At 32.1% G+C, this 12,500-nt stretch overlaps 1 protein-coding gene across 5 annotated transcripts in view; it reads right to left on the reverse strand.

Moving 5' to 3' along the window:
* LOC124951216 (neuronal acetylcholine receptor subunit alpha-7) overlaps window positions 1-12,500 on the reverse strand; it is a 247,398-nt gene that overhangs the window by 151,557 nt on the left and 83,341 nt on the right. For all 5 annotated transcript variants that reach the window (XM_047499215.1, XM_047499218.1, XM_047499214.1 and 2 more), the window contains exons 3-4: window positions 7,200-7,339; window positions 1,496-1,540 (exon numbers count right to left, since the gene is read on the reverse strand). In XM_047499215.1, coding sequence (XP_047355171.1) covers window positions 1,496-1,540; window positions 7,200-7,339 — 185 coding nt within the window. The remainder of the gene's footprint in view (window positions 1-1,495; window positions 1,541-7,199; window positions 7,340-12,500) is intronic.

A 12,500-nucleotide genomic window follows, 5' to 3' on the forward strand; every position in this document is an offset into this window, starting at 1 on the left:
GGTGTACCAAACTTCAACGATAACATTTTCCACAAGGATAACTGTACGTCGGATGCATATTTTATTCGCGATATTAGAACGCGAACGCCGGACGGAAATGGAAATACCGATATCTGATATTGATTTCCCGCGAGCGAACTTGCTTTTTCTCTCTCTCTCTCTCTCTCTCTCTCTCCCATCCCTTTTTTTTCTTTCTGTCTTTCTCTCGCACAAACGGAAAACCCAATTACCGATAATGGATTTAACATTTTATATTCTGTGTCTCGTGGGAACTAAGAGTACGCACGTTCGGCGTCTCGTTAAAATACGATGAAGAAAGAACTTTGAGTGTGAAAGACAAAAGAAGAAGCAAAAAAAAAAGAAAATTAGAGAGAGAGAGAGAGAGAGAGAGAGAGAGGAAGAGGGTGGGAGGTAGTGAGGGGAGAGAGGGGAAGGGGAGGATGGCGAGGAAAGAATTATGAAAAAGTTCTTATCTCGCGTATGTTGAAGTAAATGCTTTAATAATCGTTCTACCGAGATATAATCTTCGTCGGGTTTCGAGTCAAGTTTTTATTAATTTATTGTGCTCTCTTTTATTTATTTATTAATTTTTCTTTTTTGTTTCTTTCATTCCTTCTCTTCACTCTTCGTTCGTTTTTTCATCTTTGCGAAAAACTCTTTCTTAAGAAAAAGTACTCATCCCCGATCGCTCTTCTTATTCTTTATTCATTTATGTATGAATGTACATAGATATCCATGTAGAAGTATATGTACCAAGCATTTTCCTAGTTGATTCATGCAAATGTATCGCTTCTAAAGTGACTTTGGATGACGATGAAACTATATTCTCGAGTTATCTCTTCGATGGAAAAAAAAAAAGAAAAGAAAAAAAAAAGGAAGAAAAAGAAACAGAAAAAGAAAGAGAAAGGAAAAAAATGAAGAACTAAAAAAAAAAAAAAGAGAGAAAACGAAAACGAGACAAAAATAAGAAAAGAAAAAACTTGTAACACCCAACGTGTATGATCGATGATATCTATTCGTGAATACCTATAATTATATATATATATATATATATATATATATGTCTATGGTTTACCGAGGAGAATGCGAATTTTCGATTCTCGAAAAGAATGTTACGAGTACATACTTTTCTCTTCGTTCTTGTCCCGAATCGAAAGTTTGTAAAACGTTGCCCAGACAAGCGAAGATTTAAGAGAGAAAGAGAGAGAGAGAGAGAGAGAGAGAGAGAGAGAGAGAGATCTGTGTTCCACCGAGAGAAATTTCTTTCCCGACGTTTTTATATTTTCTTAAACATCGAATACACGTAAAGAAACGATAGATCGATCGAGTATCATCGATCAATGTCTATATCGTTGATTAAATTCTACCTATTGATACGATATAAGTCTATAAAATATCAGCCAGGAATAGACGATTATTATTAAATATCTAATGGATATGATATAATGATAGCACGTACAAAGTATATTAATATTTTTGATTTATTAACACTTACCAGTTTTAACCATGCGTTCGTCGTTAATATCTGATTCTTTTCATCCTGAAACACAAAACATTTAATTAATTAATATGTTATATAGTTAGAACAAGTTTTCTGACAAATGATATAAAAATTTTATAACCGACGATAGAACTTTTAGTTTCAACAAACTTCAAATGATTTATCGTTTCGTAAAGGAAAAAGAAAATAGTATCACATAATGTACGATACGATATAACAATTATCTATGTATATATATATATATATATATATATATACATATATTTATTTATTTTTTGTATAGTCTCTAGATATATATGTAAAAAAGAATTAAAGAGAGAGAGAGAGAGAGAGAGAGAGAGAGAAATATATATAATCAACACTTTATATATACCTAAAAGAGCTTATTTCAAGCAACAAACTAAATCTCCATATTTTATATTAATTCGACATTCCTTCTGTCAAAAACGAAACACATTTTGGATTATTCCATTTAATTCGACATTAATATGTATATTCTTTATTTATTTCAATAATGTTCAAACAAATACGAATAAACGATAAATGACCGTTTTGTACGATATGTCCTTTCATCTGGAGATTATCACAAATTTTATCAAATTTTACGTGCATAAGCAACAATAATAAAAACAACATGGTAATATAAGCTCGTACTATATAAATATTATCTAGATAATTGTATAGATTTTCAAAATGAAATTACAAAAAGGAGGGAGGAGTAATAAAAGGGAGGGAACAATGTACCTATTAACCTACCTGCGTGCCTACCTACCTACCTACCTACCTACCTATTGCCTACCTATCTACCTACCTACCCGATCATATACGATCCAGAGAGAACGAGTATTGCGCTTTTGAAAATTGCATACACAAACGCAAACTCAGGGAACGTGCGCAATTCAAGAAGACACACGATAAATATTTATTCGTAAAATGAATAGGATCGTGAAATGATCCACGCGATAGAGCAGCGTACTCGTTGGCACGCGCAAACATGATAATGTTGTATGATAAACATAATTCTCTCTCTCTCTCTCTCTCTCTCTCTTTCTTTCTTTCTCTTTGTTAATTTCTCTTCGAACATCTTTTATAAATATTAATAATAATAATAAGAAGAAGAATAATATTAATAATAATATATCTAAAATAAACTAGTAATTCATCGAATAAATGCATAAGATATTCGCCGACGACATTTTTTTCAATTAATCGAATTTGTTTTTTTATTCTGATAAATCAAAAAATATCTCTTCAAATATTTTCCATTTACGCTTATGTCTGTCTCTCTATTCTGTCCTGTTTGTGTGTTGTATGTGCGCACGTATATATTATCGCTTGCAAATAAAATATCAATTTTCTTTTTTGCTTCCACGTCCTTTTTTAAACATAATCATCGGAATTCCCCGGCACAATTCAATATCTATACGATAATTTTGCCTAAAGTGTAAAAAATATTTCTCTTTCGATTTCTAACAATTAAAAAAATTTTTATCCTTTAACGAACACGAATCAATTGCCAATCTCATTGTACTTATATTAAATGTTATATAATTTTTTACATCTATCATCCCAGGTAGAGAATGTATTGGAATATGAAAAAAAAAGAAAAAAAAAAACAAACAAAAATTAGATAATTTTTATTAAGAGATAAATATAATTATAATTCGTTTTTGTTTTTACGAAATGAGCCGTGGAAATAGAGAGAGAGAGAGAGAGAGAGAGAGAGAGAGGGAGAGAAAGGGATAGAACAAGTAGAAGAGAAAGAGAGAAATGGTGCAGTGTCGGACGGTGTAGAAATTAACACTGCTTGTTCTCCGTTTCTTCGTACAAAGGAGTATTTCACTTTAGTTGAAGCTTCTGCCGACGTAAAATCCTCGATAATTAAGCATACGTACAACGTGAAACATGGAACACGATTAAAACCGCAGGACGTGCAAACACACTAGAAAAGGAGGTTCATCCTAGTCTGTGCTTATGCATTAGATAATATATGGACAAAGAGAAAACGTCTTTAGTATATACATATATATATATATATATATATATATATATGTACATAAATACATATACACACACACATATATATATATATATGCATGCGCATATGTATGCATACATATAATTATGTATATATGTATATATCTATAGAGTACAGTTTAAAGTACCTTCTAAACGGGTAATTTAATCTTTTGTCGCTAATGATACGAATCTTTCTTTCCCCTCCCCCCCTCCCCCTCTCTTTTTAAGTCTCAGATATACAGAGAAAATAAAATAATAATAAAAAAGAAGGTAAATCATTATTTCACGGAGAAAACTACGTGACGAGCGGATTCTCAATGCTAACGCGAATGCAAACAAAATACGCAACATAGTGTATGAAAAAGTGGGAAAGAAATGTTGTCGCATCTAAAAACAAAATTCGTGACTAACAAACCATGTCGCATCTGAAATCGGATGTGTTAACAAGTAGAAAAAGGGTACAAATAATGATAATCGAAATTGTTCGCACGACTTTGTCGAAACAACGTACTCGAAATCTTTTGAAAAAGTAAAAGAACATTGGAATGTTATTTTCTTTTTTTTTTTTTTTTTTTTTTTTCATTACACTTCGATTTTATTCCTTTTTTCCCTCTTCTGGAGAGTATTATTTGAAGAAAAAACAAGAATAATAATAAACGAGGCCAAATTCTTGTCCAAAACCGAATTAGCGAATGGTCTTTCAATGAGAAAAAAAAAAAAAAAAGAGAACGAAGAACACGTACGTTCTTCGGGCAATCTTGCAAACTTAAATTAACATTTTTTTGAACGAGAAAGAGATGATAAAAAAAAAAAAAAGAAAAAAAATTAAAAAAAGAAAAAGAAAACTTCTTGTAAGATAGAAACATTTTGTCAGAGTATTTTCTTTCTTTCTTTTCCCTTCCGTTACATCTGATCTCTTTTTCTCTTTCCCTTTTTATATATGATAAAGCATAAAACTCGAAAACATTCTTCTCTTGCACGTAGGTGCAAAAAAAAAAAAAAAAGAAAAGTTACTAAACAAAGATGAAGACGAAAGAAGAAAAAGAAGTAAGAAAGAAAGGTAAGAAGGAAGGAAGGAAAGAAAGAAAAAAGGAATATAACAAAAAATCAAAGTCCAGCTAAAAGAAGTGGAAAAAGTATTTTATAACATAAGGTAAGGATTGAAATGGGGTGAGTGATATATAACCATGGTACGAGATCTTTTTTGTCCAAAAATATTTCCTGTGCGACATTTTTCCCCTTACTCAACTTTAAAAACTTCCTTGAAACTAAGCAATACAGTGAAAGACGTAGGAGACATCAGGGAGCATGAAATAATAAGAAAGCTACTATTACGTACTTGCAAGGATGAGTGAAAGAAAATTTATGGAGGTTATTTTTCGTGGACCCACCTAAGAACTTACGTATATATATATATATATATATATATATGAAGTCATCGATGTATGTGTACGTATGTATGTCTCTAAGTTATGCATTCTGCTATCAAATGTATAATCATCGTAACGAAGAAGCTGATAAATTGAAAGTATAATAAATATTGATTTTTCAAACTTAAATAATAAATATATTACTCGACTAAATAAAGCGGCTTTATGAAATAATAAATTATGCGGTTTTGATTAATAACTCAAAATAATTGATAAGTTTAAATATTTATTTACGATTATATTGCCGCATAATAATATAAATTTTTTTCGCTAGTAATTTGCCGGTGATATTATTACGTAGTAATTAAAACGATAATTAAAAACTCCAATAATAATAATAATAATAATAATAATAATAATAATAATAATAATAATAATAATAATAATAATAATAATAATAATTACGTAGATTATCGTAGATAAGCGAACACCATTAGAAATAATCTATTGTTTCCGAAATAAAATTCTTTATGAAGTTCTTCCCTCGCGTGAATAAAAAAAAAAAAGAAAAAAAAAAAGAAAAGAAAAAAAGATTCAAACAATGTTTACGCATACGGAAATAATATTCTCCGTCTATCCTTCTTTCGTATGAAAAAAAAAAAAAAAAAAAAAAAAGAAATTGTACCATATCGCTTTTACTATTCGGCTATTATTTTTCATATGACCTTCCTGCGCACGAGAGTTTACATTGAAATTGAATCGTAGATATCTCTTACGTCCCGTATCTTAATGCAAAATTTTCTCGTAATACGTAAATATGTTAGTATTTAGATAGTAACTACACATATGCATACGAAATAAATATATATATATATATATATAAGAGAAGAAACTGTATACATAGATATGTAAGTAGGTACATAGAGGCGCATTATCACAGTCACAATCTCCGGAGCGCAAATATAAATGAAGCAAAGAAAACGAGCAAGTAAAGAGAGAGAGAGAGAGAGAGAGAGAGAGAGAGAGAGAGAGAGAGAGAGAGAGAAATTCGCTTGCAAATATGGAAAACTTAATGCAACGTCTTCGTACGTTCGTTCGTTCGTTCGTTAACATTACTCTTCTGCACGTAATCCTTGCATTTCACGAAAATTTCAAGTTAAATAAATATACCTTCACTAATACATACTTGTATACTCGAAAATGAATAAGATCTGACCTCGTTGTGAAAGCTTTAAGTATCAAAACGATGACGTCTATTTCTTCTTTTTTTCTTTTTCTTTTTTTCTCCATTTTCTTTTCTCTTTTTCCTTTTCTTTTTACATTCCTATACACATTTACACTTATATATCGCATTTATAATTATTTACGTACCTTTATTTTTATCACGTCATAAGACACGTTAAAAAGATATCGTTCTACTTCTTTTCTTTATTCTTTTTTATTTTCTTTTCTTTTTTCCTTTTTTTTTTCTTTTCTTTTTTTAATTTTCACGATAGCAATACAGAAACAGAGAGAGAGAGAGAGAGAGAGAGAGAGAGAGAGAGTGAGAGAGAGAAAGAGGGAGAAGTAAATTCAGTACAAGCGACAACGTATCGGATTGGATATTAAATGAAGGATCATTGAGTAGGTATAACGAAGCCATCGATGTTGAGCTGATGATATTGAGTTTCACGGACATATTCATTGACATTGAATGTTATTATCGTTAATGGGAGGAAAGTCAGCGTGCGACGTGGCGATATAAAGAACGCGTGAAAACGAACAGGGAGAAAAGGAGATCGACTCGGAGAGCACTCTAAACTCTCATTCTCTCACCCTTTCTCTCTCTCTCTCTCTCTCTCTCTCTCTCTCTCTCTATTCGTATGCGGTTCAACTAACCTCTATATATGTTACAAAGGAGACGAGAGGCATAATAGAAAGCTTTCACAACAAACTTCCATCGGTCGATGGATATATGGCACTTCGTAGCATTGTGCATTTTAATGTCGATAGAAATGGTAATGGCTGTCGATGTTATATCGTCGAGAGAGAGAGAGAGAGAGAGAGAGAGAGAGAGAGAGAGAGACAGTTCTTATTCTCTCGTTTAAAGAATTTTTTCCAAGAGCCGAATCAAATTTATTACTTTGTTTTTTCTTATATTAATAAATTATTTATGTATGCGAATTTTTTATTAAAAAAAAAAAAAAAAAAAAAAAAAAAAAGGAAAAAGAAAAAAAAGAAAGAAAGAAAGAAAAATTGTCCAGCTTCGTTAAATAATATAACAGAAAGGCGAAAGGAGGGAAAAGAAAGAAATACAACGAGATACTTACCACGTCGATAATTTGTTGTAAAGTTATTCCAAACTTAACTTCCAGTGGTTCGCTCTCATTGGCTACTGGTCGTTCCAAAGTATTGTAATTCGACAATAAGTTATTTAATAATCGTTTCTCGTGTTGTCCACCCAGGCTCTCTGTAACCGAAAGAAAAAAAAAGAATATATAAATATATATATATATATTGTTTAAAAATTTGAAAGTTAAATCTGATTAAGACAGATATAAAATTTAGAGGATATTCAAGTGTAAAAAAGGGGATGGTTGGAAACGACGTTGATAAATTTTTCAATAAAACAAATTAAACGAGATTGACATACTGAATCGTAATGATCGACGATTAAGTATAATGATTTTAAGAGATAAAAAATGTCGGCTATGTCGGTGCTGATAAAAGAAATGAAAGAGGGGCTCTTCCTTTTTCTTTTCTCTTTTCTATCTTTTTTCATTTTCTTTTCTCTTGTTTTCTTTTTCTTTTGCTTTTTTCCCCCTTTTATTTTTATACTCCGTACGAGCATAGTAAAACGAAGCCCCCCTTTTTTTTGGGACAGAATTCGCCTTGATAACGACCAACCACCGGAATAATTAATTATTCCTTTCGAGTTGACTACGCTCTGTATAAAAAGAATATCCCGATTGTATCAGTCGTACGTTTTTTTATAAAAAATAAAATAAACAAAACACGTGACTATAGATAAATGCAAAAGGAAGAAATGAAATTGTTGCAAGAAATGCAATTTCTTTTTCCTTTTCTTTTTTCAAGCTCATTCTTGACATATATTTATATATACATATGTGTGTGTATATGTGTGTGTGTGTGTATATATGAAAATGTTTCATTCTCTATTCATAGAGAGGAACTCGAAGAGACACTTGTTGCACGTGTGCGTATCTACGATTATACAAATAATAATTATAAACATTATCTTATAGTATTAAAAATTATATAATCGATAGGCAAAACATTGTTCAGTTTTTAACAAAAATTATCACCTTGAGAATAAAAAAAATTCTCAAATGAACCTATTGAAAAATGTTTTAAATATCGATTCATTTCTTTGGCAATTTATAGAATGCGGGTGTCTGCAAATTTCATTAAAGGTCCTCATCGTGATAACGCTTACTAAGGGTATAATGAGAGAGAGAGAGAGAGAGAGAGAGAGAGAGAGAGAGGGAGAGAGAGAAAGAGAAAAAAAACAGGAAAAGAGAGAGAGAGAGAGAGAGAGAAGAAAAACGAGGAAAGGGGCCGGTCAGAACGAAGCGCAAGCAGAGAGCACAATTAATGGCCCAAGCCAGATCTAAATCCTACATAGGCTCTTAAAATCCTTCTTAACGATAAAAAGCCATATGAGAGAAATCGTCCAACGATATTTTATTTCGCATTGGATGACACTATATCGATTTGCTGGTGCGATAAATCGATAAATCTAATATCACGAGCAATATCTTTACGACCTAACTGAAACATCCTCCATATACACGTAACTACAATACCTATACGTGTGTGTCTGTGTCTGTGTATGTGTGTGTGTGTGTGTGTGTGTGTGTGTGTATAAGTAACAAATCAAGATAGAAAATCATAGTGGAAATTTAGAAAAAGGATATCTATTATATTTTCGATTGTAATTTATCACAAAAAGGAAAGGAAAGGAAAGGAAAGAAAAGAAAAGAAAGAAATAAAACAACAAATAGAAAAGTTTAATAGAAATATCTTAAGAATCTGTCGGGATTGATAATATATATTAACAAACGAACACTGTTTAGAATTCTTTCGAGATACTTAGACCTAGATGAGTACGTATACGATTAGTGCATACTTCGAAACAATTCCGAAACTGAACTCACTGAGAAATTGGGAAACAATGCGGATCGCGTAGTTTACTACATTCTCCTTCTCTCTCTCTCTCTCCTTCTCTCTCTCTCTCTCTCTCTCTCTCTCTCTCTCTCTTTCTCTCTATCTTCTGAATTGTTAATCGATATAGACATTTCCATGTATTCATTGTCCACTATAAACCTGCTCTAATTTATTACCGAAAAGCAATAACCAGAACACTAGAGAGAGAGAGAGAGAGAGAGAGAAACAAACAGTACCTAATTCTTGGACAAAGTTGACAAAACTCTATTCATTCAAATTGAACGAAATCGTACTCAGGTTTAAAGCAATGAAAGCAAAGCTTTTCGAAAGATCGAATGTGAAATGCAACAGGATTGTGTAACACGTTTCAGGTGTAGAATAATGACGTTCCTTTGTCCATTGTAGAATTCATAGCACGTGCGACTATCGAAGGGCGAAGAGAAGAAAAAAGAAGAGAAGAGAAGAGGAAAGAAAAGAAGAGAAGAGAAGAAAAAGTGTGAAAGGATATGTCAGAGACAGAGAGAAACACACACAGAGAGAGAGAGAGAGAGAGAGAGAGAGAGAGAGGTCGAAATGTCGCGAATACACAGATACAAGATCATGAAAGTAGTGTACAAGAAGAGACTTTATACGGATTGAATTTCCTCCCTCTCCCTCTCTCTCTCTCTCTCTTTTTCTTTCTTTTTCTGTGTCTATCTTACTCTCATCTTCCTCGTTTCCTTTCCTCTATTCGGTATTCGGAAGGCAAAGTTCGTACGTGAAGTAACGGAGGTTCGAAATTGTCCTACAAAATTTACCATCCCTTTCCCTCAACCCATCCAACCAATTCCACTCTTCCATCCCCCGGTCGCACAAGTCCCAGTGAAGATGATCGCGAGAAGACGCCATTTTCGGTTGGCGATCACGTATATCCGTATCTCGTCCGGTAAAAATTGGGGAGAAGGACGGAGGCAAGAGTCCGCCTCCATATCAGAGATATGGTGAAATAAGAAGATAGAATATTGTCGGTATACGTGGCTCCGTATGTTATTTCATATATTTATCTTATCTCACATCTAAACACCATACGATAAAAGTAACTTTTGATAAAATATTTTTTTATATTTTTACTTTGTTAAACAATTATAAACGACGTTTTTCCGTGGCGAGGGGAGGGAGAGCATGAGGGGGAACTTTATATTATACTATATTTTATGTCATGGACCAGTGGCAAGTATTGACAGTCTTATAACTCTAAGTATCGACGAGGTAATATATATATATATATATATGAGAGAGAAAAAGAGAGAGAGAGAGAGAGAGTATTAAAAGTCGTACGAGTTTCAAGGTTGTTCTAACGGTTAAGAATTAAGTACCGCGAAAATGGCCCCAACGAAACTGGGACGAGAACGTTCCTTCTTGAAAGTCTCGATGCATGAAATGTACGTAACTCGAAGTAGGTAGGTATGTAAGTACCTACCTATACTTTGGGAAAGAGAAAGACAGAGAGAGAGGGCGGGGGGTAGGGAGACACCGTTTATAGATTATATAATAAGGAACTCGGCCAAGTTCTTTCTCTCTTTTTCTTCTTCATTTTCTTCCTCTTTCTTTTCTTTTTGTTTTCTTTTTTTTCTTCTTTTTCTTTTTCTTTCTTCTTCCTCCTTCTCTTCCTCCTTTTATCTCTTCTTCCTCCTCCCAAGAAACAAATTGAGATTCTTTCAGGAGATGAACGTCGATGCACCGACACTTTGCGAAATATTTATTCGTTTACAAAATTCATTCGTTAAAGCCGCTCGTATTTCTTCGAACCGGCGCGATAAATTCTTTCGGACGTTGGTATGAGAAGGATAAAATATTACCAACTTGAGCATTATCGTAACCTGTTAAATTATGAACAGAAGCTTGGTATTCCAAAGGTAAGTACGAAGAAGATTAACTTCGGAATATTGAACGAAGAAAGGGAAAAAGAGAGAGAGAGAGAGAGAGAGAGAGGGGTAGAGAGCGGGGGAGGAAAAGGAGGAGCGAAAAGTAACCAAGAAGAATAAATTAATTTACTGTAGTTATCGTTACCTCCTTTATAATAAATAACACATTCTTACGTGATCGTAATAAATAAAATTGATTATTATTAATAAGTTCGACGATTATTAATTTTATTTTATATACGATTGAAATGGCATTTATTTTATTATTGTCAATTATCTAAATTTACGTAATTACGTAAAATAATTTATATGTATATATATATATATATGTGTGTGTGTGTGTGTGTGTGTGTGTGTGTGTGTGCATATTGTTTGTTTATCGTCTATTAGATTATTTTGTTAAAAATACGACTGATTCGTTTACTATCTTATTTATCGATCTCGAATTCTAATAATGGAATCCGTGGTGGTTATAATACGATACAATGAAAACTATATTAATCCTTAGTAATTAGTATCAATTATGTGACAACTTTACGAACAGTTGTAAAAGACACCGCCATATTGAATTAATAGACAGACTGAATTGGTATATAATAGTACTGTTCGTTTTCGAAAATGGAAAAGCAAAACGGATATATCGTTATATATCCACTGTTAATTCCTTTGTGCGGTTAAGGATAGACAGAATACGAATAATGCTCGATACTTTTCAAAAGAAGTTATTCGCTCTCGACTGCGATATTACATTAGTATCTCTCTGCACGATTCAAATTAATACTTACTACTAGTAAATGTATTACGAATTATAGTTCTTGATGAATGGCATTCAATGTTTCGAATTTTTTATTTTTTTTTTTTTTTGTTTATTTCTCTTCTTTTCTTCTTTTTTTTTTCTCTCTTTTTTCTTTTTTTTCATACGTCGAACGACAAAAAGTGAAATAAATAAAATAAAAAGGCACGACGTTCTCAATAATATACGTAATTGTTCTATCTCGATATATTATATTAGATATTTTTTGGATATAAAATTTACAAGTATATAATTACATAGAGAAATACTTTTCAATTAAATGTAAAATTCATTGTCAATACATTTCAGATATACAAGAGAACATAATGTTAATTACTCCACGTAATGTTAATTACTCTAATGATCTAATAACAAATATAAAACTCTGTTAATAATATATTTCTATCATTCTCTCTCTCTCTCTCTCTCTCTCTCTCTCTCTCTCTGCATCTATTATTCTGTAATATTAGGAAATAATTACGAAGGGAGTAAATGTGAATACTCAAATTATTTTTACCTAATGTATGTCAATAACGTTATATTTTATAACATCTGTTAAGGCTATAAAGAGAAACGAAACGAATTGATTATTCGTTTTCCAAGGAGAATTCGTTTCTCGATAAGGAAAGTAACACGTTTATTCGAAGGGACGGAAGAGTTCCCTTAAAATACCGATAAAATGAAATCAATAATTATCGCGCTCTACTTATCGTGGCAACTACGACGACCATCGTCGTATACTTCGT

This window comes from Vespa velutina, chromosome 8, assembly GCF_912470025.1.
Source record: "Vespa velutina chromosome 8, iVesVel2.1, whole genome shotgun sequence".
NCBI classification, from domain to species: domain Eukaryota; kingdom Metazoa; phylum Arthropoda; class Insecta; order Hymenoptera; family Vespidae; genus Vespa; species Vespa velutina.